This window comes from Drosophila serrata, unplaced genomic scaffold (genome assembly GCF_035046125.1).
Source record: "Drosophila serrata isolate PLE 108 unplaced genomic scaffold, ASM3504612v1 contig_128, whole genome shotgun sequence".
NCBI classification, from domain to species: Eukaryota; Metazoa; Arthropoda; class Insecta; order Diptera; family Drosophilidae; genus Drosophila; species Drosophila serrata.
The window spans coordinates 230,080-253,008 of NW_028257026.1; the positions used below are offsets into that span (position 1 = coordinate 230,080).

The following is a 22,929-nucleotide window of genomic DNA, read 5'->3' on the forward strand; positions in this document are numbered from 1 at the left end:
TTTGTCAGTTTTCAACAGATTGTCATCAAATTTGAGGTATAGCCATTTTATATTAGTCTCAAATTTTTGTGTCAATTGTAAAAATCGGGCGACGATATCATATATGTAGGTGCCATACAAATGATCGTTTGATCAAATCTGTGAATGTAAAACTGCAAATATGTATAAGTGAATGAAATGAAAGCAGGTATTACTTCATTGTTTTTTAACACAAATATATATAATTTGTATTGTATGGATTCCAAGTCATAGAAGTTCAATCTGCAAGGGTATATAAACTTCGGCGTGCCGAAATTAGCTTCCTTTCTTGTTAATTTTTTTTCTGGCCAAAAGCCACTTGTAAATCATTCTAATAGTTCTTGATACGGTTCAGGTCTGAACCTTGTGCTGGCTTAACTTAAAGTTTTTCTTTCCGAAACCTCTTTTATACGAAACTTGATGAATGATTTGGATCGTTATCCCTCAGAAGGATCCACTTTGCACGGATATTATTAAAATCAATCTTTAATCCCATTTATTCGGACGATCGGGACCATACCAAGCCTAGAAAATGCAGCCCAATACTTTATTTTGCTTTTCCCACGCTCAACTGATTTTGTGTGGTATCTCGGATTAAGGATTAAGCCTTTGAGCCGTCCAATAAATGTTTTCCCATTGGGTCCAATCCTATTTAACTTGTTTTCATAACTTTATACAATTTTTTTTCCAAAATGAAGTGACTCTCACTTTGTGTCTTTGCAAAGAACAAACGCTTTTTAATATTTGCCATTGATAGGAGCTGTATCCTTCTTGGTATGCGTCGATATAGCCCAGCTTCATTTATTCTTCATGAAACAAGTTTCCTTAATTGTTTCTTGTTGGATTTATTTAAGATTTCAATCATAAGTTTACGAGCAGTCTGAAAAAGGGTAATTTTTGCTCTTTCGAACTATAGTCCTTTCCAAGGCCTAAGTCAGTTTCGAGGCCTTTGCTTTCAAATATTTTATTGGGTTAAATAAAAAATAATTTTTATTAACTAATGAAATTTCATTGTTTTCCCTCTTTCAAAAATTATCCATGATTTTACCTATTTTATCTCGTTTTTGGAAGAATTCCTTTAGATTATAAATAATCCTTTCTCCTTTTAAAGTACAAGTTTTTTGCTTAAATGTAGAGCAAATAACATAAATTAAATTAAAATTAAATTTAAAAAATGATAAAAATGGCAGAAAGTGTGAAAAAATGCGTTTTTTACATAAAAGTTTTAATTTTTATCAAAGTGTGCCAATTATGTGACCACCTTTAAACGTCAGTTCTTGAACGAAATAGAAAATTTAAGGAACAGTGAAAAATATAACGGGACAATTAATAGTCTAAAGTCTAAGAAGTATAAGTCCAGCATATATATAAAGTTTTTTTTTAAGTAGCTCACATTTCGGGAAATAAATAAAAAAAATAAATAAATAAATAAAAATTTGTGCCAATTATATGACCAAACTGTGTTCTTGAGTTAAACTACTACCCAACAAGAAATAAGAAATATCATTTAATGTGATCATTTAAAAGCTGCTAAGTCTCTTCTGATAAAAGTACAAACTCATGTAGACAATAAAGGTGTTATTTTCTTCTACTTCTATTCTTTGAAACTTTTAAATTTTATGAAAATATGACGACTATATCACATAGCTGGCATACAAACGATCGTTTGATGTAGATGAAAATGCAAAACTGTGCATGTAAAACTGAAAATATGAAATGTAAAGGCGAATGAAATGAAAGTTGGAATTATAAATAAATACATATAATTTATATTATATTAATTCCTAGTGACCGATGTTCTATCTGCAAGGGTATATAAACTTCGGCGTGCGGAAGTTATCATCTTTTCTTGTTAAAATTAATATATGCCCACAAACTATATTGAATAAATACCTATAACCCATTAAAACTACTACATAATTATTTAAATAGGGTTGTAGTTTTTTTTGCTTCATTGCATTTCCACCGCAGAACTCTTCAACGTATCTTAACCGTATTCTGTACTCCTGTTTAGGGAAGTTAAGATATATGTACATATGTATGTACATATGTATCTAAAATTGTGGCAGTGGGATAACAACGCACAATTTGAGGTTTCCGCCACGCTGTTTTCGTTTTCGGGCACACAGATTGACGATGCTGGAACATTGATTATTTTTAATTTGTTACTTTATTTAGTACACAAAACTTAAAATCATTATATTATTTTATATATTATATATCATTGTATTGAATTGTCATACAATTACATATAATGGTATACACATTAAACAATTATTAAATTTATCACCAGTAAAACACGTAAATTTGATTAGTTAAATTACTTTTTTTTTCAAATCCGTTGACGTTATAATCGTTTTCAAAAACTAAATTTTATTGTTATTTTTATTTGGTTAATATTTGACATATATGAAATATGTCATTAGGGTGGTCTTTAGAGTTAAGAAATCCGGTGCACTTATTAAACTTCGGCGTTTCTTACAAGTACTCGGACTATTCGGAATAAATCAAATAACAGTAAAAACTCATGTACCTACCGATAATAGTTTGTTGCTACATATATAACGAAGTTTTTTTGAAGGTATAAATCTGTGTGACGGACGTGTATTGTATTCACTCCACCTTCGGATTACCTTTCTTTTATTTTTCGATTATAATCAGATTTTGTTATATTTTCAGAAATTCTGTTATATTTTTCATTATACAAAGGTGTGAGCTTTAAAAAACAGATATTTTAAAATTTGTCAAAGCATAAACATTATTTTAAAAACCAAACTAATATGTGTAGCTTACGGTTGTCGCGAAATTTTACACGCCAATGGGAAAAATTCATGGTTATGTCACTGCTATTAATATTATAATTATTATTATTATTATTATTAAACTTCGGAGATGCTGTATCTGCACCGCACTACCCCAATAAGGCCAGAAAAGGAAACGCATGAAGATTCTTGAAGTAAATATGCATCGAAGCAGAACGGCAAATGATCTGCTGCAAATTGTGTTGGAAAACCAAATTGACGTTGTTAATATTAGAAAATAGTATAGGAAACGGGAGGAGGGCGTCTTGCTTAAAGAAGACACAAAGACGGCGGCAATTTGGATCCCGGACCCAACCACTCTTTCACACAAAATCGACAAAAAAGGATATCTAGCATAAATAAGAAACTGGACAATTCAGTTGTTATTTTACCCCAAGTGACGACTTTCAGACTTTCCAGACGAAACTTGACTGTATTAAAGACAACGCAAGGCAAATGGCAGGAAACCTTATAATAGCAGGAGACTTTAACTCAAGAGCTCATGAGTGTGGTAGAATACAATAGAACCAACGAGAATAGGATGGAACCTGAAGCGACTAGACAAAGCATGGCAGATACAAGAAATTGACGCAAGATAGACCCTACATAGCGGCGGTAACATAGTTAGCAAAAACATGGCAGCCATAACACAGGCCTGCAACGCTGCAATGCCAAAAATGGGCAATCTTCGCAGACAAAGACAAGATGCGTATTGGTGGACAGAAGAGATAAAAGCTCTTAGAGAAGCGGGCATCAAAAACAGAAGCCACCTCACGAGGGCTAGAAGTTGGGGGAAAGCAAAAAGGAGAAATCGCCTCTGCAACGACGTTAGCATTAACTGGCTGTAGTATATGTCTTTAGACCAGGCAGGTCGACCATTGGGACAATCCAAGAAGTCGTTAACCAAGCGCTCATTAGCCAATGACGCAACCACTTCTCGAGACATGTAGTTCTCCTAGCAGCACTAGACGTTAGAAACGCAATCAACACCGTTAAATTGGATACAAAAAATAGATGCTTTAAAAGGGCGATTTCAAATTTCAGGACACCTGAGGATAATAAAGAACTATCAACCAACACTACTGTATTAAAACAAAGCGGTAGAGAAATGTAAAAAGCTCGCTGAACTCAGACGATCTGAAACTGGCTGTCGAAAAAACGGAGCTAATTTTAGCCTGCAGAAAAAAGATCCCTCTAAATATATGCATGAGAGTGTGCGGAAAACTTAATAAGAACCCAGAAGGTTATAAAGTATCTCTAGGAGTTAGATTGGACTCAAAACTGACATTCAGTGCATACAGACAAGAAACGAAGAAGCGGGCGATCGAGACTGCAAAAGCGCTTAGCAGAATCATGGCAAACGTAAAGGCCCCTTACAATCAAGACGGTAATTTTTAATGGAGATGAACAACTCAATCATGCTGTACGGGTGTGAGGTCTGGTCTTGAGACAACCCGCAGGTCAAAACCTCTACTGGGGATGCAAAGAACCATGGCCAAAGCGCGAAAAAAGATCTATGAGAGGAAACAGCCAGAAGCCTTCATCGAGCGACAAGAGAAGCAATCTTCCAACAAAGGCGACAATGGCAGCTGGAGCACAAGGCAGATGGACAGCTAGGCTGTTACCAAAGCTGGTAGCATGGACCGCAAGGAATCACGGAAACTTTGATTACTACGTTACGCAGATGCTGATAGGCCAATGCTATTTTGCCTTGCCGCCTTTCTACACTCTATAGGAAAAAAAATAATGCCAGATGTGTATATGAAGATGTGGAGATCGATAGTGCTGAACGCACTCTTTCAATGCAAAAAATTTGGACCTGCACGCTATATTGTTTACATTGTTCAGTGCGATATCGCCCTCACAGCAAATTCTTATTTCTTAACACATATTTAAATTTGTGTTTGAACCCACTAGCTAGGCCATCTGCCACTGTGTCCATACACCTCAGGCCACTTCAGCTACATAATTAAATATGTGAATGTATCCCTATATTAATAATTATCTTCTATATATATAAAAATGAATTGCTGTTCGTTAGTCTCGCTAAAACTCGAGAATGGCTGAACGGATTTATCTTATCTTGGTCTTAAATTATTTGTGGAGGTCTAGGGAAGGTTTAAAAGGTGAGAAAAATTCGATTAATTGCCGGGAAAATCCTCAAAACAGTATTTTTCTATTTCCCATACAAACGTTTTCTAAATAAAATGGAGAGTCATCTACCGCCCTCTACAGGCAGCCAAAGCATTTCCTGTCAAACATTCAAAACATATTGAAATAAGGAAATTTTATTTTTTTGTTCAGGTTCAGTAAGAAACGAAGTCATGCCACCCAAGAAGTCGAGTTTGGGTCGTCGTAATCGCAATACAGAAGCAAAAAGACGTAAGATTACGAATATGACTGACGAAGAACGGGCCTCCATCCGAGAGACTGAGCGGCTGAGAGCAATGCAGATGCACTATGAAGAATCAGCAGAAAGACGGGCAGATAGGCTTGAGAGAAAACGATTAAAAGTTAGACAGTCGCGTTCTGCAGCAATCGATTTGATTCACTCTCAAAATAATGAACGCGACAGGGCAAGGGTAGCTGAAGCGCGTTTACAGCTTGCAGAAGATCAGATATAATCCAACTATTGATTACAGCTCGAATCGAATGTCGTTATTGGCCGGATGCATCAGGTCTGCATATACTGTCAGGCCTCTTAGATTGAATCAGACGAAACTTCGGTCCGAGGAATATATCCATTTGCGGGATGCTGTGATGAATGCTGCAACTCTTTTAAAGGATGGCAAAACTGCTCATTCTACTTTTAAACTTCCACTATCCGTCAATCTTGAACAACAATCTACATGTTCAATACGCAAAAATGGACCTATTGGTAAATTACTACAAGACGCCTCATTGATTATGTGGGACGAATCCACGATGAGCCATAGAGCACATATAGAGGCCGTGAACAGAACCTTACAGGATTTAAGGAACTCCTCTGCAGTCATGGGCGGGATTACTTTTGTATTTGCTGGATATTTTCGACAGACTCTCCCCGTTATTAACAGAGGCACGCGAGCAGATATCATCAAGGCATGCTTGAAATCGTCTCCCATATGGACTACGATTGAAACGTTAAAATTAAGGACAAATATGAGAGCTAATCTTCATGGAATCACTGATAGCGATTTCCCACAGCAACTGCTAAAACTTGGGGAAGTAATTTTTCAAACTCCAAATTTAAGCGGTCAATGAGACATTCTTCTGGATGAGTCTCTAGGCCAAATACTCGATAATTTGGAAAATTTAATAGATTCTGTATACCCTGATATCGAGAATTTGCACGAAAGAGACTTCCATTGGCTGTGTTCTCGGGCTATAGTATCACCTAAGAATGATACTGTCAATGAAATAAATAATCTGATTGTTCAAAAAGTCCCCGGCCAAACAAAAACATACAAATCGATCGACACTGTAACGAATATTGAAGATGCAGTAAATTATAAACAGGAATTTTTAAATTCGTTGAACCCTTCTGGACTGCCACCCCATGAATTGACGTTAAAAATCGGAATCCCAATCATGCTTTTAAGAAATTTAAACCCTCCGAGCATGTGTAATGGGACGAGGCTGCTTATTAAGGAGTTAAAGGACAATTTAATAGTAGCAACTATTATCACTGGCCCAGCAAGTGGTCAACTAGCTCATATACCGAGGATACCGATGATCCCAACTGATCTGCCAATCCCATTTAAACGGCTTCAATTTCCGGTAAAAACATCTTTCGCATTAACAATTAACAAGTCCCAAGGCCAAACCTTCGAATTAGTAGGGATCGATCTGCGAAATAAATGTTTTACTAATGGTCAACTGTATGTTAGTCTATCGCGAGTAGGAGCCCCTGAAAATCAATTTATTTTGCTGCCACAAAATAAAACAACATCAAATATTGTTTACAGAGAAGCTCTAACAAAATAAATGTATTTTCTTTTAGGGTTATGACCTCAATAATTGAAAAAAAAAAACAAAAAAATAAAGGATGAATATGTGTCATATTATTATTATTATTATGAATGTGTTAAAATTGACAAATCTAAATGTAATGTTTTACGCCCGTGCGAAGCCGGGACGGGCCGGCAGAGGAGTTCCTTAGATCCTGTAAGGTTCTGTTCACGGCCTCTATATGTGCTCTATGGCTCATCGTGCATTCGTCCCACATAATCAATGATGCCTCTTGTAGTAATTTACCAATAGGTCCATTTTTGCGTTTTGAACATGTAGATTGTTGTTCAAGATTGACGGATAGTGGAAGTTTAGAAATAGAATTAGTAGTTTTACCATCCTTCAAAAGAGTTGCAGCATTCATCACAGCATCCCGCAAATGGATATATTCCTCGGACCGAAGTTTCGTCTGATTCAATCTAAGAGGCCTGACAGTATATGCAGACCTGATGCATCCGGCCAATAACGACATTCGATTCGAGCTGTAATCAATAGTTGGATTATATCTGATCTTCTGCAAGCTGTAAACGCGCTTCAGCTACCCTTGCCCTGTCGCGTTCATTATTTTGAGAGTGAATCAAATCGATTGCTGCAGAACGCGACTGTCTAACTTTTAATCGTTTTCTCTCAAGCCTATCTGCCCGTCTTTCTGCTGATTCTTCATAGTGCATCTGCATTGCTCTCAGCCGCTCAGTCTCTCGGATGGAGGCCCGTTCTTCGTCAGTCATATTCGTAATCTTACGTCTTTTTGCTTCTGTATTGCGATTACGACGACCCAAACTCGACTTCTTGGGTGGCATGACTTCGTTTCTTACTGAACCTGAACAAAAAAATAAAATTTCCTTATTTCAATATGTTTTGAATGTTTGACAGGAAATGCTTTGGCTGCCTGTAGAGGGCGGTAGATGACTCTCCATTTTATTTAGAAAACGTTTGTATGGGAAATAGAAAAATACTGTTTTGAGGATTTTCCCGGCAATTAATCGAATTTTTCTCACCTTTTAAACCTTCCCTAGACCTCCACGAATAATTCAAGACCAAGATAAGATAAATCCGTTCAGCCATTCTCGAGTTTTAGCGAGACTAACGAACAGCAATTCATTTTTATATATATAGAAGATAGAAGATAGAAGATATATATATATATACTATATATATTTTTATACATATATGCTGCAAAAACCACCGTTAGAACAAAATTGTATAAAAAAAAACCAAAACGACGCCCAACAATACAAGAAACGATAGACAGGTGCAAAACAATACTTCTAGACCCAAACCCCATTGGGTATGGTTTTTTTTAAAGGAGTTAGGAGTAATATATTTATTTTATCTGACAAAGGTTAAATTGTGAAATTCCTCTAATAGCTTGAGATAAATTTTACAATTAAAAACGAATTCTATTTTCAAGAGCAAAAAAAAAAAATTCAAAAACATTTTTTTCGACCTGAAATGTTGATGATATGTTTATAAATCGTTCATTAATTGTTGATGAATTGTTGAAGAATTGTTTATGAATTCTTGAAGAATCATCGATGCATTGTTGATGAATAGTAAATGAATGTTAATGAATTTGTTGATGGATCATTGCTTAATTGTTAATGAGTTTTTGTTTATGCCAGTCTAGGACATGTCCATGTTAAATGAATGAACGGTACTGCAGGGTACCCTCAAACAACACACATTCCTATACACAGGCGGATCTAAATCCGAAAGCGGTGTAACCTACAGCGTAACCTCCGGACAATGAATTATAACATATCAAATGCTCCCACCTTATTCTTCTATATTCACCGCCGAAATAGCGGCAATAGGTACGAAGAGAAAATTCGCAATATGCGTTATACGTTTTACACACAAGAAATTATAAAAAAACTAGCTGTACCCTGCCACGTTTCTCTGTGGCATATTATGGTTAAGAGGGCACTTCTGAATACATCAAGGTTCTGGCAAAATCATCTTCCTGGCATAAGGTGAAGAAGGCAGTCAGAGTTGTCGCTGGCCGATTCAGGACTCTTTCTTGCACATTTTTTCTGTGAAATAGACACGTTGACCGTTGGACTGCCACGTTTCTCTGTGGCATATTGTGGTTGAACGCATAAGAAATAAGTCAAACAAAAAATAATCATTTTCAAATTAATTTAATTCTGTAATACTTGTTGGTATACAATATTCTTTGTTTCTCCATTCTCCGCGTAAATATAAAGACTTTTTGGTTTTCCGACTCGTGAACACGCAACATATAATTGTCCGTGTGAAAAACAATCTTCATCCAAATCCAGACCACACAACTCCAGAGATTGACCTTGAGCTTTATTTATGGTCATTGCAAACGCCAAACGAATGGGAAACTGCAATCTCTTGAACTGCAACGGTGTATCTGTCGGGATCATAGGAATCCTAGGAATGAGGACATCTTCACCTGTGAAAGGACCAGTTATGATCGTTGCTTCTACTATGTTGTTCATCAATTTCTTGACTGCGAGTCGCGTACCGTTGCAGAGTTTCGGCTGATTTATATTCCGGAGCATGATAATCGGCACACCTATTTTTAATTTCAATATGTGTGGTGGCATTCCAGGCAGATCAAGTGAGTTTAGAAATTCGGTAGGGTAATTAACTGCTTCCTCTGCTTCCACAACGGTATCTATCGACTTATATGTAATTTCGTCAGTTTCTATGCTTTTTTGGATTACATGATTGAGCTGGTAGACATCTTTGTTCTTGGCAGCGAGAATCGCTCGTCCACTGAGCCAATCGTGGTTCCTATAATTTATTCGGATATTGGGGAACACTTTTTGGATAAGTTCTTCCTTCGATGTAACTAAATTACAGAAATTCCCGGGCAATACTATTTTTCTCGACGTCTCATTGACTGGCAGCTTTCCGTTCCCAATGTCCAGTAGCTGTCGTGAGAATACGTCGGCTGAGTCATTGTTCTGTAACTGGACACGCATATTCGTCTTCAACTGTAATGTACGTACATGTTTCCACAATATAGAATATTTCAGGCAAGCATTTATCTCGTCAGCTGGTGTCGATCGGGAAATCACAGGCAACGTTTGTCTGAAATCCCCTGCGAGCAATATTAACGCGTTCCCACGCATTGCTCTCAGCCGCTCAGTCTCTCGGAAGGAGGCCCGTTCTTCATCAGACATATTCGTAATCTTACGTCTTTTTGCTTCTGTATTGCGAATACAACGACCCAATCTCGACTTTTTTGGTGGCATGACTTCGTTTCTTACTGAACGTGAACAAAAAATAAAATTTTTATCTCCAATTTCTTCTTTCAATATGTTTTTAATGTTTGACAGGAAATGCTTTGATTTGCCTGTAGAGGGCGCAGTAGTAGGGGCACGGGGAAACGCTAAAAAAATAGATATATTCGCAACCGCAGATAAGCTATCAACATCAAAAGTAGTCAATAACCGAGCTGGAACCTCAACGCATGTTGTGTAAAAATTTGGGCGGTTCAGAACTTTTCGAGTCTATGAAGGATGTAGACACGAACAGAGCATTTTTTTGCAATTTTGTCGCGTTCGCGATTCACTTTCACTTTTTTTGAGTTTCGGAACGCGATTTTAGATCCTCCAACGCGCATGCGAATTTAAACTTTATACAGCGGTAATAAATTACAAATTGACTCTCCATTTTATTTAGAAAACGTTTGTATGGGAAATAGAAAAATACTGTTTTGAGGATTTTCCCGGCAATTAATCGAATTTTTCTCACCTTTTAAACCTTCCCTAGACCTCCACGAATAATTCAAGACCAAGATAAGATAAATCCGTTCAGCCATTCTCGAGTTTTAGCGAGACTAACGAACAGCAATTCATTTTTATATATATAGATAATACCTTGAAAGTGGGCATGAAATTGTCTTGTATAATATGTGTAGCACCAAATGATGTCATCTGGAAACAGTTGTTATATTTCTGAATGTTGGTCAAAAAGTGCTTAGAATCATTTCCAATCCCAGAAACTAAAGAGCGTAAAGGATCTGGTGGTGGGACCAATTGTGGCAATTTTACTTTGCCTTCAGCACAACATAATCCAGTAGATTCACCAGTGTATTTTAACGCCTTACAATATTTACAAATTGTTTTCATTTCCCCAATTGTTACTGATTTGTCGGCACAATAATCAATTGCCGGATCATAGTGGAATGCAGCTCGTTCAAGAATCACAGGAGCACTGCGTCTGCGGATTCGCTCAATTTCATTATGTCTAGCTTGCTGTTGTTGTGTTTGATGTGCACGAACTCGTTGCATTCTAAGCCTATCTCCTACATTGTCACTCACTAAAGAACGCAATTCTGACATAGCAATACGACTATTTTCTTGATCTCTCTGTCTCTGGTCATCAGTGCGGTTAGCACGTGAGGTAGCTCTTCGCACATTTGATTGACTACGACGACCTACGTTAGGTCGTCTTCTCCTCGGCATCGTAAATTGTAATTGAGAAAATTTCCCGCTTATTTAGCAGTAAAGTGTCAGTATCACAAAAAAGAGGACATTACTTGGAATGTCACTATCACAAAGGATCACCAAAGTAAAGAAAGTTCTCGCGCACGTAGCCACAAAGATAGAAGGATGCACTCATAGATATCGTAACTCGTAACACAATATAATATCGTAATACTTTTTTCCGTGCTCTGACTGAAAAGCGACAGACAGGATGGATGAAGAAACATTTGTAATTGTTGGACAATGGTTCTCTTCACTGTTGGATTGTGAGCACAACGATTATTAATTTCCGCATCTGAATTGCCCATAAAATAAATTTGTAAAAATTGATGATCTGCATCAGGTAGTGGTAACAGAGTTCCCAGTAAGTGATAAATTTGTCCTTGTATCTGTAATTTTTAAAAATTTGTCCATTAATTATTTCCGATATATATTTATTTTAGTACAAACTTGAATAATATAAAAAAATATTCTTATATAATACCTTGAAAGTGGGCATGAAATTGTCTTGTATAATATGTGTAGCACCAAATGATGTTATCTGGAAACAGTTGTTATATTTCTGAATGTTGGTCAAAAAGTGCGGTTAGCACGTGAGGTAGCTCTTCGCACATTTGATTGACTACGACGACCTACGTTAGGTCGTCTTCTCCTCGGCATCGTAAATTGTAATTGAGAAAATTTCCCGCTTATTTAGCAGTAAATAGTCACTATCACAAAAAAGAGCACATTACTTGGAATGTCACTATCACAAAGGATCACCAAAGTAAAGAAAGTTCTCGCGCACGTAGCCACAAAGATAGAAGGATGCACTCATAGATATCGTAACTCGTAACACAATATAATATCGTAATACTTTTTTCCGTGCTCTGACTGAAAAGCGACAGACAGGATGGATTGACATATTAGTTGGTTGTCAAATCTAATGTCAAATATTATGATTGCGTTCAGAAATTTAACTTAAGATTTATAATTTAACGTTTGTGACAAAACTTAAGATTTATCTTTCGATTTCTATATAGTCTTATTAAAAAAATAATCTGACAGATTAACAACTGAAGTTAGCTAAAATTAATTTTCTCGAAGCTATATGAAGCTGTGAGACTATGCAATTTTGTCGCGTTCGCGATTCACTTTCACTTTTTTTGAGTTTCGGAACGCGATATTAGATCCTCCAACGCGCATGCGAATTTGAACTTTATACAGCGGTAATAAATTACAAATTGACTCTCCATTTTATTTAGAAAACGTTTGTATGGGAAATAGAAAAATACTGTTTTGAGGATTTTCCCGGCAATTAATCGATTTTTTCTCACCTTTTAAACCTTCCCTAGACCTCCACGAATAATTCAAGACCAAGATAAGATAAATCCGTTCAGCCATTCTCGAGTTTTAGCGAGACTAACGAACAGCAATTCATTTTTATATATATAGACTAGCCGGCCCGTCCCTGCTTCGCACGGGAATTAAACATTACATTTAGATTAGTCAATTTTAACACATTCATAATAATAATAATAATATGACACATATTCATCCTTTTTTTTTCAATTATTGAGTTCATTACATTTATTTAGTTAGTGCTTCTCTGTAAACAATATTTGATGTTGTTTTATTTTGTGGCAGCAAAATAAATTGATTTTCAGGGGCTCCGACTCGCGATAGACCAACATACAGTTGACCATTAGTAAAACATTTATTTCGCAGATCGATCCCTACTAATTCGAAGGTTTGGCCTTGGGACTTGTTAATTGTTAATGCGAAAGATGTTTTTACCGGAAATTGAAGCCGTTTAAATGGGATTGGCAGATCAGTTGGGATCATCGGTATCCTCGGTATATGAGCTAGTTGACCACTTGCTGGGCCAGTGATAATAGTTGCTACAATTAAATTGTCCTTTAACTCCTTAATAAGCAGCCTCGTCCCATTACACATGCTTGGAGGGTTTAAATTTCTTAAAAGCATGATTGGGATTCCGATTTTTAACGTCAATTCATGGGGTGGCAGTCCAGAAGGGTTCAACGAATTTAAAAATTCCTGTGGATAATGGACTGCATCTTCAATATTCGTTACAGTGTCGATCGATTTGTATGTTTTTGTTTGGCCGGGGACTTTTTGAACAATCATATTATTTATTTCATTGACAGTATCATTCTTAGGTGATACTATAGCCCGAGAACACAGCCAATGGACGTCTCTTTCGTGCAAATTCTCGATATCAGGGTATACAGAATCTATTAAATTTTCCAAATTATGGAGTATTTGGCCTAGAGACTCATCCAGAAGAATGTCACAATGACCGCTTAAATTTGGAGTTGGAAAAATTCCTTCCCCAAGTTTTAGCAGTTGCTTTGGGAAATCGCTATCAGTGATTCCATGAAGATGAGCTCTCATATTTGTCCTTAATCCCAATGTCCCACATAATCAATGATGCCTCTTGTAGTAATTTACCAATAGGTCCATTTTTGCGTATTGAACATGTAGATTGTTGTTCAAGATTGACGAATAGTGGAAGTTTAAAAGTAGAATGAGCAGTTTTGCCATCCTTCAAAAGAGTTGCAGCATTCATCACAGCATCCCGCAAATGGATATATTCCTCGGACCGAAGTTTCGTCTGATTCAATCTAAGAGGCAGACCTGATGCATCCGGCCAATAACGACATTCGATTCGAGCTGTAATCAATAGTTGGATTATATCTGATCTTCAGCAAGCTGTAAACGCGCTTCAGCGCGTTATTTTGAGAGTGAATCAAATCGATCTTAATCGTTTTCTCTCAAGCCTATCTGCTCGTCTTTCTGCTGATTCTTCCTTGTGCATCTGCATTGCTCTCAGCCGCTCAGTCTCTCGGATGGAGGCCCGTTCTTCGTCAGTTATATTCGTAATCTTACGTCTTTTTGCTTCTGTATTACGATGATATCTGCTCGCGTGCCTCTGTTAATAACGGGGAGAGTCTGTTGAAAATCTCCAGCAAATACAAAAGTAATCCCGCCCATGACTGCAGAGGAGTTCCTTAGATCCTGTAAGGTTCTGTTCACGGCCTCTATATGTGCTCTATGGCTCATCGTGAATTCGTCCCACATAATCAATGAGGCGTCTTGTAGTAATTTACCAATAGGTCATTTTTTGCGGATGGAACATGTAGATTGTTGTTCAAGATTGACGGATAGTGGAAGTTTAAAAGTAGAATGAGCAGTTTTGCCATCCTTTAAAAGAGTTGCAGCATTCATCACAGCATCCCGCAAATGGATATATTCCTCGGACCATCAAAGGCCTGACAGTAATATAGACCTGTGTCCGGCCCATCGTTTTCCGAGTCTGTTGAAAATCTCCAGCAAATACAAAAGTAATCCCGCCCATGACTGCAGAGGAGTTCCTTAGATCCTGTAAGGTTCTGTTCACGGCCTCTATATGTGCTCTATGGCTCATCGTGAATTCGTCCCACATAATCAATGAGGCGTCTTGTAGTAATTTACCAATAGGTCATTTTTTGCGGATGGAACATGTAGATTGTTGTTCAAGATTGACGGATAGTGGAAGTTTAAAAGTAGAATGAGCAGTTTTGCCATCCTTCAAAAGAGTTGCAGCATTCATCACAGCATCCCGCAAATGGATATATTCCTCGGACCGAAGTTTCGTCTGATTCAATCTAAGAGGCGTGACAGTATATGCAGACCTGATGCATCCGGCCAATAACGACATTCGATTCGAGCTGTAATCAATAGTTGGATTATATCTGATCTTCTGCAAGCTGTAAACGCGCTTCAGCTACCCTTGCCCTGTCGCGTTCATTATTTTGAGAGTGAATCAAATTGCTGCAGAACGCGACTGTCTAACTCTTAATCGTTTTCTCTCAAGCCTATCTGCTCGTCTTTCTGCTGATTCTTCCTTGTGCATCTGCATTGCTCTCAGCCGCTCAGTCTCTCGGATGGAGGCCCGTTCTTCGTCAGTTATATTCGTAATCTTACGTCTTTTTGCTTCTGTATTACGCTTACGACGACCCAAACTCTACTTCTTGGGTGGCAGGACTTCGTTTCTTACTGAACCTGAACAAAAAAATAAAATTTTTATCTCCAATTCCTTATTTCAATATGTTTTGAATGTTTGACAGGAAATGCTTTGGCTGCCTGTAGAGGGCGGTAGATGTAAGGTAGTTTTATTTAGAAAACGTTTGTATGGGAAATAGAAAAATACTGTTTTGAGGATTTTCCCGGCAATTAATCGAATTTTTCTCACCTTTTAAACCTTCCCTAGACCTCCACGAATAATTCAAGACCAAGATAAGATAAATCCGTTCAGCCATTCTCGAGTTTTAGCGAGACTAACGAACAGCAATTCATTTTTATATATATAGAAGATATATATGTATCATGTTATGTTCGAATCTTTTGATTTGATGTTGGACTCGTAGAGTAGGGTATGAATTGGTGAGTAGCGAAAAGCTCCGATTGCTAAGTGGTATATTGTTTTTATTTTGCTTAGCTTTGATTTTGGTATAGGAATTGCCCATAGTCAATTTTAGATATAATAATTGAGTTAATTATATAAATTATCGTTTTAATGTGCTGGAAAGGCATATTATTATATTGTCTTTTGGCTATGTGTAGTATTAATTTACTTATGTGCTCGTCCAATTTATACTTTTAAGTTACATTGATACTTAATGTTTTTAGAGATTTATTATTTTTTAGATTGAGATTATAAACCATTGTTTAGTTAGGTTAGGTTGAACCAGACGGCTCTCCTGCGGGGCCAATCATAGGCCAATATGGCCCTTATTTATCCGGATGTTGTTATCACATGGACCTGGAGAATCTTACGCCGTGTTGAAGTCCTTTAGGATCACGGTAATTTTTGTAAAGGTAAGAAGTTCACCTGGCGACTTCTTGGAGGCATCTGCTAGTGATGCCAGTACTGGGGCACCTAGGTGTTTTACTCTTGCCTGCGTTAGGGCTGGGCACTTACAGATGAGATGCTCCAAAATTTCGGTTACCCCAGATTCATCGCATCTCCTGCAGTTGCCGTTATTGGTGATACCCAGCGGTAGCCAGGCAGTGACCCGTAAGCATTCCCACTAGTAGTCTGAAGTCTTTTCGGGATAGATGCAGAACGTAGTGGCTGAGTTTGTCATTGAACTCTTTGCACATGATTTTAGATGTTTTGCAGGTTGCGGAGATTCTTTTCCACCTGTTTTTTGCTAGTACGTCGGCCGGCCTCTCCAACTCATTTTGGAGCGTTCTTAGAGAGACTGGGACGTTTTTCTATCCATAGCCTGGGAACCTAGGAACCCAGTAGATCCGACGTTGTCGTGCTTAGGACATCTAGTGCGTTCCTGGTTGCTAGTACATTTTTGGAATTGACCGCCGACGATTGCATGGATCTAATCGCCGCCTGACTATCTATGAACATTTATTATTATTATTTCCTCCGGCATTTAAGCGGGAGGAATTGAACCGAAGCCTGAGCAAGACCCAGCATTACCCCAGACAGAGCATGCGCCACTGTATTACCATTGAACGGGGTAATACAGTGTCCATTGCCCAGCCGGCATCATCGTGGAGGGTTCAGATGGAGGATTTTTGAGAGCTAAACCTCTTATAAAATTGCATTTTTTTTTTCTACAAATATATAAGTGGTTTGTTTTCGGTAAGAAAAGACTTGCTCAAGAGTAATTGCACCATTCCTGGATGAGTTAGTCAGGAATTTATTTTTAGGAGTTATCTTTTTTCTTTAGTCTTTATAATATTGTTTAGTCGTCAGCGTATGCTATAAATTCAATTTGTGCAGGCCTATTGTTTTGTTAAGTTTGTTGTAGGCAACAGCAAAAAAGAATGACAGATAATGGAGATCCTTGTGGGATTCTATTTTCTAGTGGTAGGAAATGGGAATGTATGTCTGAACACAAATTTTCCTTTTGGTCAAGAAATTGACTATGTAGCTTATCATTTTGTGTCCCAATTTCCAGGTTACCAGTTTGTCCAATATTGTGTGGGTTCCGATTTTATCAAAACCTTTAAGAAGTCGAGTCATATCAGTGATAGATGGTTTTTTTTTCGATATAGTTGCGGTAGTCAGGTAGTATTGCGATGCTGAAGAATCTGTTTCCGACTTTCCCTTCCTGGCCACCACACTCTTTTGGAAACTATTCTATCTTTGACTTTGGATAAGCAGCTTTTTAATGATATCGGTCGATAGGAGGAAATTTTTATTTTGTCTGAGTCGGGCTTTAAGATTGGAATTATGTTGATTATTTTAAATTGTTGTGGGATAAATGAGTGTAAAATACTGTTGGTTGCTGATGCGGTACCTGCCTGGTATTTTGATTAATTGCGCTTCTTAGTTCAATCATTGAAATATGATGATTTTATCCGCTTGGACCCAAAACTTGACTTTGTTGATCATATTTCGTCTATGGTGAATAGAGCCAGGGGTGTGCTTGGATTTATTAAACGGTGGTCGAAGGAATTCAATGACCCCTATGTTACTAAATCCTTATATACTTCTTTAGTTCGTCCTATCTTAGAATATGGATGCTGCGTTTGGAGCCCTCAGTACGGCGTCCATAGTAAACGCATCGAGTCGTTTCAAAAGAACTTTTTACTTTTCGTTCTACGCGGTTTAAATTGGAATGCAAACCAAAGATTACCTTCCTACTCAAATAGACTCCTCTTAATATACTTACCGTCCAAAGCCAATCGTAGACCGAGGCTAGGAATAACCTTTATTTATAACCTTATCCATGGTGATGTGGAAAGTGCTGACTTGTTGAGTCAGCTTAATTTCCACGTACCATATGGAAATACTAGATCCTATATACCATTAGTGTTCCACCACTGTAGAACCTCCTTTGAACTGCATGAACCTTTTAGAGTCTTATGTGCAAATTATAATGATTTGTACACACTAATCTCCAAAGTAGATACCCTTCCCAAATTTAAATCTTTAATACTAACACACTTAGTAAACACGCAAGCAAACAACCTGGCAGCACGCCGGGAGTCAATTTCCTCGTATTCTGTCCTTTTTTTTCATCGCGCCTATTAACACCTAACCCAAACAGGCACGTGCCTGGTGTCATACGGGCCACTTGAATGTACTGACCTTAGTGTTGATGCACTAATAATATCACATTATAATAAACGGTTGAGGGTGGATGTTTCGTAAGTAAAACTATAGTTGAGATTTTCTTAATGGAATCTAAAAATGGGATGGAAATTATTATTTAGAGAAGCCCTTGACCAGTGGTTCCCATAGCCCTTTTTAAATGTCCTGTTTATTTGTATACATTTCATATGCGTATATATGAAATAAAAAACTAAATAATCAGTCGGTAGGATACGTTTAAATCGTCGCAAACAGTTACGGCTTACAGGAACAATTAAACAAAGCAATGACTAATTAATTTGTGCACAATCAGTGTTTGGTGTATTGAGTGTTACAAAAATTGAACATTTGGTACAATTAAATCCAATCCAATATTTAAATCTTATCCGCAAAAGAACCTTATGTGTCAACAAAGTACAATCGACGTATAAATCCAATTCGGTCGTCGTAACAAACATTGAATTTGTGATCGTAAACAAAATAAACACAAAATAAAATGAAAACACCACAAGCAAACAATATTGATATTCCAATAGATCAAAACTTAATTCAACTTTTTCAACAAATTCGAAATGTGCCACAAATCGAAGGCGAGCCTACTACCTTGGCTCCATTTGTCAGAAGAATCGACTATTTGTTGCAACTATATGCCACGACTAATGAGCGACAACAAACTATCATCTTTGGAGCAATTGAGCTCCAAATTTCCGGGGATGCCCAGAAGTTACTACAGATGCTACAGATCAACACTTGGACCAACCTCAGACAGGCCCTAATCTCTGAATATAAGACGCAGATACCAGTTGAGGAACTGCTTAGAAGACTCTACAACACCAACTTCCAAGTCAATTTTCGTAAGTTTTTTCGTAGTCGGACGAGAAATCCATAAAAAAGACCGCATTTTCTACTAAATATAGTCATTTTGAGTACACACTTATGCCGTTCGGATTGAAAAGTGCCCCCGCAACATTCCAAAGATGCACGAATCACATACTTAAAGATTTAATAAAGAAACATTGTTTAGTATATCTCGACGATATCATAATATTTCCTGCGTCACTTGACGAACATTTAAACTCTTTAAGGGAAGTATTTAAAAAATTAAGAGAGGCAAATCTTAAACTACAATTGAATAAATACGAATTTATGAGAAGAGAGGCCGTTTTTCTTGGTCACAAAATTGGACCAGATGGTGTCAAACTAAATCCAGACAAGGTCGAGGCGATAGTAAAATTTCCCATTCCAAAAACACAAAAGGATATAAAACCATTTCTTGGCCTTTTTGGCTACTATCGAAAATGCATTCCCCAATTTGCTAATATAGCAAAACCAATGACACAGTGTTTGAAAAAGGAGCGAAAATAATAATAAATGACGAAAGCTACTTAAAAGCATTCAATAAATTTAAACAATTTATAATTTATGATCGTATACTTATTTGTCCAGATTTAAGAAAATGTTTTAACTAACTACTGACGCTAGAAATGTTGCTTTAGGAGCAGTGCTTTCTCAAGAAAACAAACCCATTAGTTATATTAGCCGCACATTATTATTATTATTATTTTTTTTAACGATTTTATTTACAATCTGTCCAAATGATAGACAATAAGCAGATTTGTCTACAATTACATTTACAGGAATAGAAAGCTTTCAATAAAGCTTACTATTATATTACATACTTTTTACAGTTTTACAAATACTTGAGATCGAGGACATGTTTTCTTTTAAGCCTTCTAATTTCTAAGCTGTTATCTACAAGATTAATTGCTTTTTGTAATTTGTTTACGTATGCTATACTGCGTTTTCTTATTTTTTTATCTTTTACAAATGGGATATTCAGGTTATTATGGATATTTGCATTTGTCACATAAAAAGGAGCATTTACAATTTTTCTTAACATTTTTGATTCATCATCTTTCATCTTTCCAAGTGAACGGACGTGTTTTTTTCTTGCGCTCTCGTTTTGTTTAAAAATTTGAATCTAACCACCGGGGTTAACTTAAATTTTCTAATTTGTGTTTATAACTTCCGATCTATCTACTTATCTCCCACGCTCTCCCACTCTCTCGCTTTAGCTGTGCCGCTGCACTTCTTATCTTATCCGATCTCATTCGCTCTCCCGCTCTCTCGCTCTCGCTGTGACTCTTCACTTCTTTCTTCATAGCTTTGTTGTTATTTTTTCCAAGTACAAGTACAGTGGTAAGTCCTTATAATGTCCGGAAATATTGTCTGTTTCGTCAAAACCTGCAAAAAGGCAATTGCTGCAGGTGAACTTACAATCGGCTGCTGGCTGTGCGACAACGTCATGCAACGTCATGCAACATTAGAGTTGCAGCTCGGACGGTGGACGATGTAAAAAAAAACATCGGCCTGCGTTACTGTTGTGAGGCCTGTCGCGATGCAGAAAGGAAGATGATGTCTTTCATGCGGCAAACCAAAAGCGGTTTTAAGGGCATTTAAACGAGTTTTCGTAAAACTCTTGATATGTTCTTGGCGCTGGACACCCAATTTAATAGCCTTACGCTGTTAAATGAGTCTCCTAGGCGCAAGAAAACTGCTATTGCTGGCCAGCATGTAGACAGACCCCAACTCCCTGCAACGGGCTCTCAGCAGCAGCCTCCCTCGGCACAGCCCTCGACCACAGCATTAATTCCAAGAGTGCTGAGATCGAGCGCTAGAAAAGATTCGGTACCCGAATGTGCAGCGGAAGTGCCCGTACCGCCGGTGATTTCTGTTTTGTCCCCTGGGGGGTCGCAAATATTGACCCCTCAAAGTCCCGTGTTTAACGATATATCTGACCAGGGTGTTAGGCCCGGAATACCAGCCGACAATGGCACGGCAGATAACCAATCTGCCTTGCCAAAAGCCCTTATAGCGGTTCCACCGACGAGACATATTTTTGTCTCGCGGCTCTCCCCTGACCAAACATCGGAAGATGTTCTCGCCTTTATACAAGGCAAAACCAGAGCCGAAAAAATTAAGATAAAGGTGGAAAAGTTCAAATTTTCTTACCCAAGGGACATTTCATCTTTCAAAATAAATGTCCCTAACGAGCTCTTTAACACTATTTGCTCTCCCAACTTCTGGCCAGAGTACATCGTTGTTAAGGAGTTCGAGGCGAAGAAAAAGAAAAAGCGGCCTGTAGGAATAACTCTTCCCAGGCCAATCCCGACCCAAAAAAACTAACCCACTCCCTAGGTATTTCCTATCAGAATGCAAGAGGCTTACGTAGTAAGCTTCCTAACTTGAATTCTGATACCCTTTCGTTTGCATCTCAGGTTATTGTGCTCACAGAAACCTGGTTAAAGCCGGAGATTCTAAGCTCCGAAGTTTTTCCAGCGGTGTTCACAGTATATCGGCTAGATCGCCCTATCAGACGCGGGGGTGAAGTTCTCATAGCGGTGGACTCCTCACTCACGTCAGAATTATTAACCTTCGAGGAATGCAACGATGTTGAATTCCTCTGTGTGAAGCCATCTATCAAAGGTAGCTCCATTTTTATTAACTGTTCCTACATACCTCCACTGTCGGAACTTCCTATTTATTGGAATCACCTTTCCGCTATTCAGATGGTTTCCAGTAGACTTTTGGATAGAGACCAGTTGGCAGTTCTAGGAGATTTGAATATCCCTGGTGCTATTTGGTGCTCAAATAATTCCACCAATACTCTCCATACACCTACACAACATGACTTTATCGCTGGCTTGTTTGACATTTCGCTGTCTCAAGTCAACCATGTGCGAAATTCCTTACAGCGCTTGCTTAATCTTTGCTTCGTCTCTGATCCTGCGAGAGTCAGTTTAGCAAGGGTGGCGCCTCTAACGCAGCCCGAAGATCCTTAACATCACACTTTCGATGTGACTCTTGATATTGGGTGTGACGTACAGAATATTTCTGACCGTCCAGCCAATATAGTCCTATGTTTTCGCAAAACGGACTTTGAACGGCTGAATAATTTTATAAACGAGTTCAATTGGTCTGATCTATACATGTGCACTGACATGGCAGTTGCCGTTGATATTTTTTACAGTGCCATGAATTCATTTTTTACTGAATGTGTTCCGTTATATTATCCGCCAAGCTCGAATAAACCGCCGTGGTTTACGAAAGAGTTGAGCCGACTTAAAAATAAAAAATCTAGACTGTATGCTAAATTTAAAATCACCGGTTCTCAATCTGCCCTTTCATCTTATTTATCAGCTCGGTCAAACTTTACCGTACTGAACGCGCAGTGTTATAAAAACTATTTAACTCGTTGTAGGGCCCAGTTCTCACAGGACCCATAACAGTTTTATAATTTCGTTAACACTAAACGTAAACCTAAAACAAATCCTTCCTCGCTTTCATTTGAAAATACTACCGCAAATAATGATCAGGCAATAGCCGATCTATTTTCGCAGTTTTTTCAAACAACCTATTCTAGCTCTTCGTATATATACCAGACTTATTCCTACGACATACCCAAATCGAACTTAATTTTCTGTCCTAGCCTAAACGAAAGCTCTCTCCTTTTAGATCTTCATCGTGTCAAGCCAGTTTATTCGCCAGGTCC

The 22,929-nt window shown here is 37.8% G+C and overlaps 2 protein-coding genes, 2 long non-coding RNA genes and 1 pseudogene across 5 annotated transcripts in view; 2 read left to right on the forward strand and 3 right to left on the reverse strand.

Moving 5' to 3' along the window:
• Positions 1 to 2,504, reverse strand: part of LOC147644614 (uncharacterized) — a 212,046-nt gene extending 209,542 nt beyond the window's left edge. Inside the window, exons 1-2 of one of the 2 annotated variants that reach the window (XR_015270189.1) lie at positions 2,343 to 2,454; positions 1,912 to 2,157 (exon numbers count right to left, since the gene is read on the reverse strand). This is a non-coding gene — a long non-coding RNA (uncharacterized LOC147644614). Of the gene's footprint in view, positions 1 to 1,911; positions 2,158 to 2,342 lie in introns of both variants that reach the window. The other variant, XR_015270188.1, reaches the window with a different exon arrangement.
• LOC147644617 (uncharacterized) overlaps positions 1 to 22,929 on the forward strand; it is a 323,333-nt pseudogene that overhangs the window by 89,215 nt on the left and 211,189 nt on the right.
• On the forward strand, positions 4,936 to 6,864 carry LOC147644619 (uncharacterized). Its single transcript, XR_015270191.1, has 2 exons — positions 4,936 to 5,401; positions 5,462 to 6,864. It is a non-coding gene; the product is annotated as an uncharacterized LOC147644619 (long non-coding RNA).
• Positions 8,935 to 10,100, reverse strand: LOC147644620 (uncharacterized). Its single transcript, XM_086826073.1, has 2 exons — positions 9,794 to 10,100; positions 8,935 to 9,715 (listed from the first exon to the last, which is right to left on the reverse strand). The coding sequence occupies exons 1-2, from the start codon at positions 10,037 to 10,039 to the stop codon at positions 8,951 to 8,953; spliced, it is 1,011 nt and encodes a 336-aa protein (XP_086682199.1). The 5' UTR covers positions 10,040 to 10,100; the 3' UTR covers positions 8,935 to 8,950.
• Positions 10,105 to 11,275, reverse strand: LOC147644621 (uncharacterized). The gene is made up of 2 exons (XM_086826074.1): positions 10,667 to 11,275; positions 10,105 to 10,626 (listed from the first exon to the last, which is right to left on the reverse strand). The coding sequence occupies exons 1-2, from the start codon at positions 11,252 to 11,254 to the stop codon at positions 10,618 to 10,620; spliced, it is 597 nt and encodes a 198-aa protein (XP_086682200.1). The 5' UTR covers positions 11,255 to 11,275; the 3' UTR covers positions 10,105 to 10,617.